The sequence below is a fragment of the Nestor notabilis genome, unplaced genomic scaffold, assembly GCF_000696875.1.
Source record: "Nestor notabilis isolate BGI_N333 unplaced genomic scaffold, ASM69687v1 scaffold17124, whole genome shotgun sequence".
Lineage (NCBI taxonomy): Eukaryota > Metazoa > Chordata > Aves > Psittaciformes > Psittacidae > Nestor > Nestor notabilis.
In genome coordinates, this window is record NW_009925421.1 from 1673 (window position 1) to 3888 (window position 2216).

Here is a 2216-nt window from a genome sequence, read left to right on the forward strand (position 1 = left end):
CCAGTCCCGTTCCCAGCCCCCCAGCCACTACCACAGGGCTCACAGGGGCAAATTGTCCATCTGCAGCACCTGGGACTCATGTGCTGCACGTGGGGGCTGCAGCAGGTCCAAGCACCCCAATGTCCAGGGTAAATTCACTGGTTTACCTTATATTTACAGCTAAGGAGGGAAAAGCTGTAGGACCTGAACTGCCCGTCCCAGAGAACATTACCCTCATTGTTCATCAGGGTGGAGGAGGAATCCATGAGGATGTTTTCTGAGCGGCTTTCTCCTTTGCTGCGGTCCAGTCTTGACTCACTGCCCAGCCCAGAGGGGATATCCTTCAGGTTAAAGCTGGGAAAGAAGCCAAATTTCACAGTCACAGAAGTTTACAGCTTCTGTTCTAGCCAGCAAACAGCCTGGATAGAGGTGTCCAGCTGCAAGCTGAATGGCAAAACCCAAGATAGGGCAATTTCCCCAAGAGCACTAAAGTCAGCTGCCCCACTTGGGATCTTCCTGAAGGTTTGTGAGATCCACACAGGCTCTTGACTCCCTTTCTTAACATTTACCTTCACCTCAGAGGCAGGTTCAGGAGCTGCCTTGCTACAAAATGCTTTGCTGTTTGCAAAGCACCACTGCTCTCCACCTTCACAGACACGGAGAAGGAATCATGGAACGATTTGGGTTGAAGGGACCTTAAAGTTCATCCAGTTCCAACCCCCTGCAATGGGCAGCGACACCTCCCACGAGAGGAGGTTGATCCAAACCCCATCCAAGCCTGCAGGGGAGGGGCCAGCCACAGCTTCTCTGGGCAACCTGTGCCAGCACCTCAGCATCCTCACAGAGAAGAGCTTCTGCCTCAGAGCTCATCTCAATCTCCCCTCGGGCAGGTTAAAGCCATTCCCCCTTGGCCTGTCCCTACAGGCCCTTGTCCAAAGCCCCTCTCCAGGTTTCCTGTAGTCCCTTTAGGCACTGGGAGCTGCTCTAAGGTGTCCCCTTAAGGAGCCTTCTCTTCTCCAGGCTGAACCAGCCCAGCTCTCTCAGCCTGTCTCCAGAGCAGAGCTACTTCAGCCCTTGCAATATCTCTGTGGCCTCCTTTGGGCTTGCTCAGTCAGGGAAGAGAATGAGGTTGAAGGAGAGATGAGCTTTTCAGCTTGCTGCCTGCGGTGTTGAAGTCAAGGACAGACAGGAACATGTCTGGATGAAGGGCTGGGCCAAGAAGAGCATTTCCTTTGATGTTACTTGAGGATTTGCCACTCACCCTGGTAACCCAGACCTGCAAGGTCTGACAGCTAATGTGGAGTCCTCACCCCTCACTTTTGTGCCATCAAGAAGAGGAAAATCAAGTCTTCCTGCTTCATCAGCCCACAATGGGGCTCTCCATGCCAGAGAGCAGCTCACAGTGCTGTCCTCTCCCTTTGAAAGGCAGAAGACAACCTCTCCATGACAGCACTGAGACAGAGTTTTTCCATCCCAGCCCTGACATGGTCACTAATGAAGTAACCACAAAGCTGGTTCCAGCCCCACACCCCACCACAGCTCCAATCTTTGTTTCAAGGAGGGCAGGGAGCAGAATACAAAGCTTCAGGGCTCAGGCTCAGGCTGGCCATCACTTCTCACTCCCACGTGGAGAATGGGCTGCATTCGAACGATGCCAACCTGCAAACCAGCATGACCTGAGGCCTGGGAGAGTGTCCCTGCTGCCACCCTGGGGCTGGCTGGAGGTCCAGCCCCCCCTTTACCTGTTCATGAGCGGAAGGGTGGTGCTGCCTTTCCCCATGCTGTGGTTGAGGTTGGTGGATGACACAGTGCCGAGGCTCGAGTAGATAATGCGCAGCATTGTCCACGTTTGAGCCACCTGCATGAGAGAGCTGCAGTCAGACCGTGCCAACTTACAAACCCTGTGCAGCCACGTGCCTGGTGGCAAACCCCCACCATCAGCCCTTCTAGAGCTGGACAGGCTCTTGGGGGGTGTCAGTACTCTCAGCAATCGTCTACGCTTGTTGTAGGCGATGGGTTTGGTGCCAGACAGAGGTCACAGAGCTGCCACGCAGCTCAGGTTGAGCACTCTTCACCCTCAGCACCAGCCCTGCTCTGAATGGAGAACCTGCAGCCCTGGTCTCACCTGGTTGCGGTCCAAGCCCTTGGCCACTTTGGCATTGTGGTCGCAAAGCTCGGGCAGGGGCCGGCCGGCCAGTGCGTACTGCTTGGCCGTGTGCGCGAACCAGTCCATGCTG

The 2216-nt window shown here is 55.1% G+C and overlaps 1 protein-coding gene across 1 annotated transcript in view; it reads right to left on the minus strand.

The window, feature by feature from the left end:
* Positions 1–2216, minus strand: part of WDR24 (WD repeat domain 24) — a gene marked incomplete at its 3' end in the record, with an annotated part of 6595 nt that overhangs the window by 1666 nt on the left and 2713 nt on the right. Inside the window, exons 3-5 of the mRNA XM_010013056.1 lie at positions 2105–2216; positions 1722–1837; positions 212–333 (exon numbers count right to left, since the gene is read on the minus strand). The exon at positions 2105–2216 is cut by the window's right edge and continues 591 nt beyond it. Coding sequence (XP_010011358.1) covers positions 212–333; positions 1722–1837; positions 2105–2216 — 350 coding nt within the window. The remainder of the gene's footprint in view (positions 1–211; positions 334–1721; positions 1838–2104) is intronic.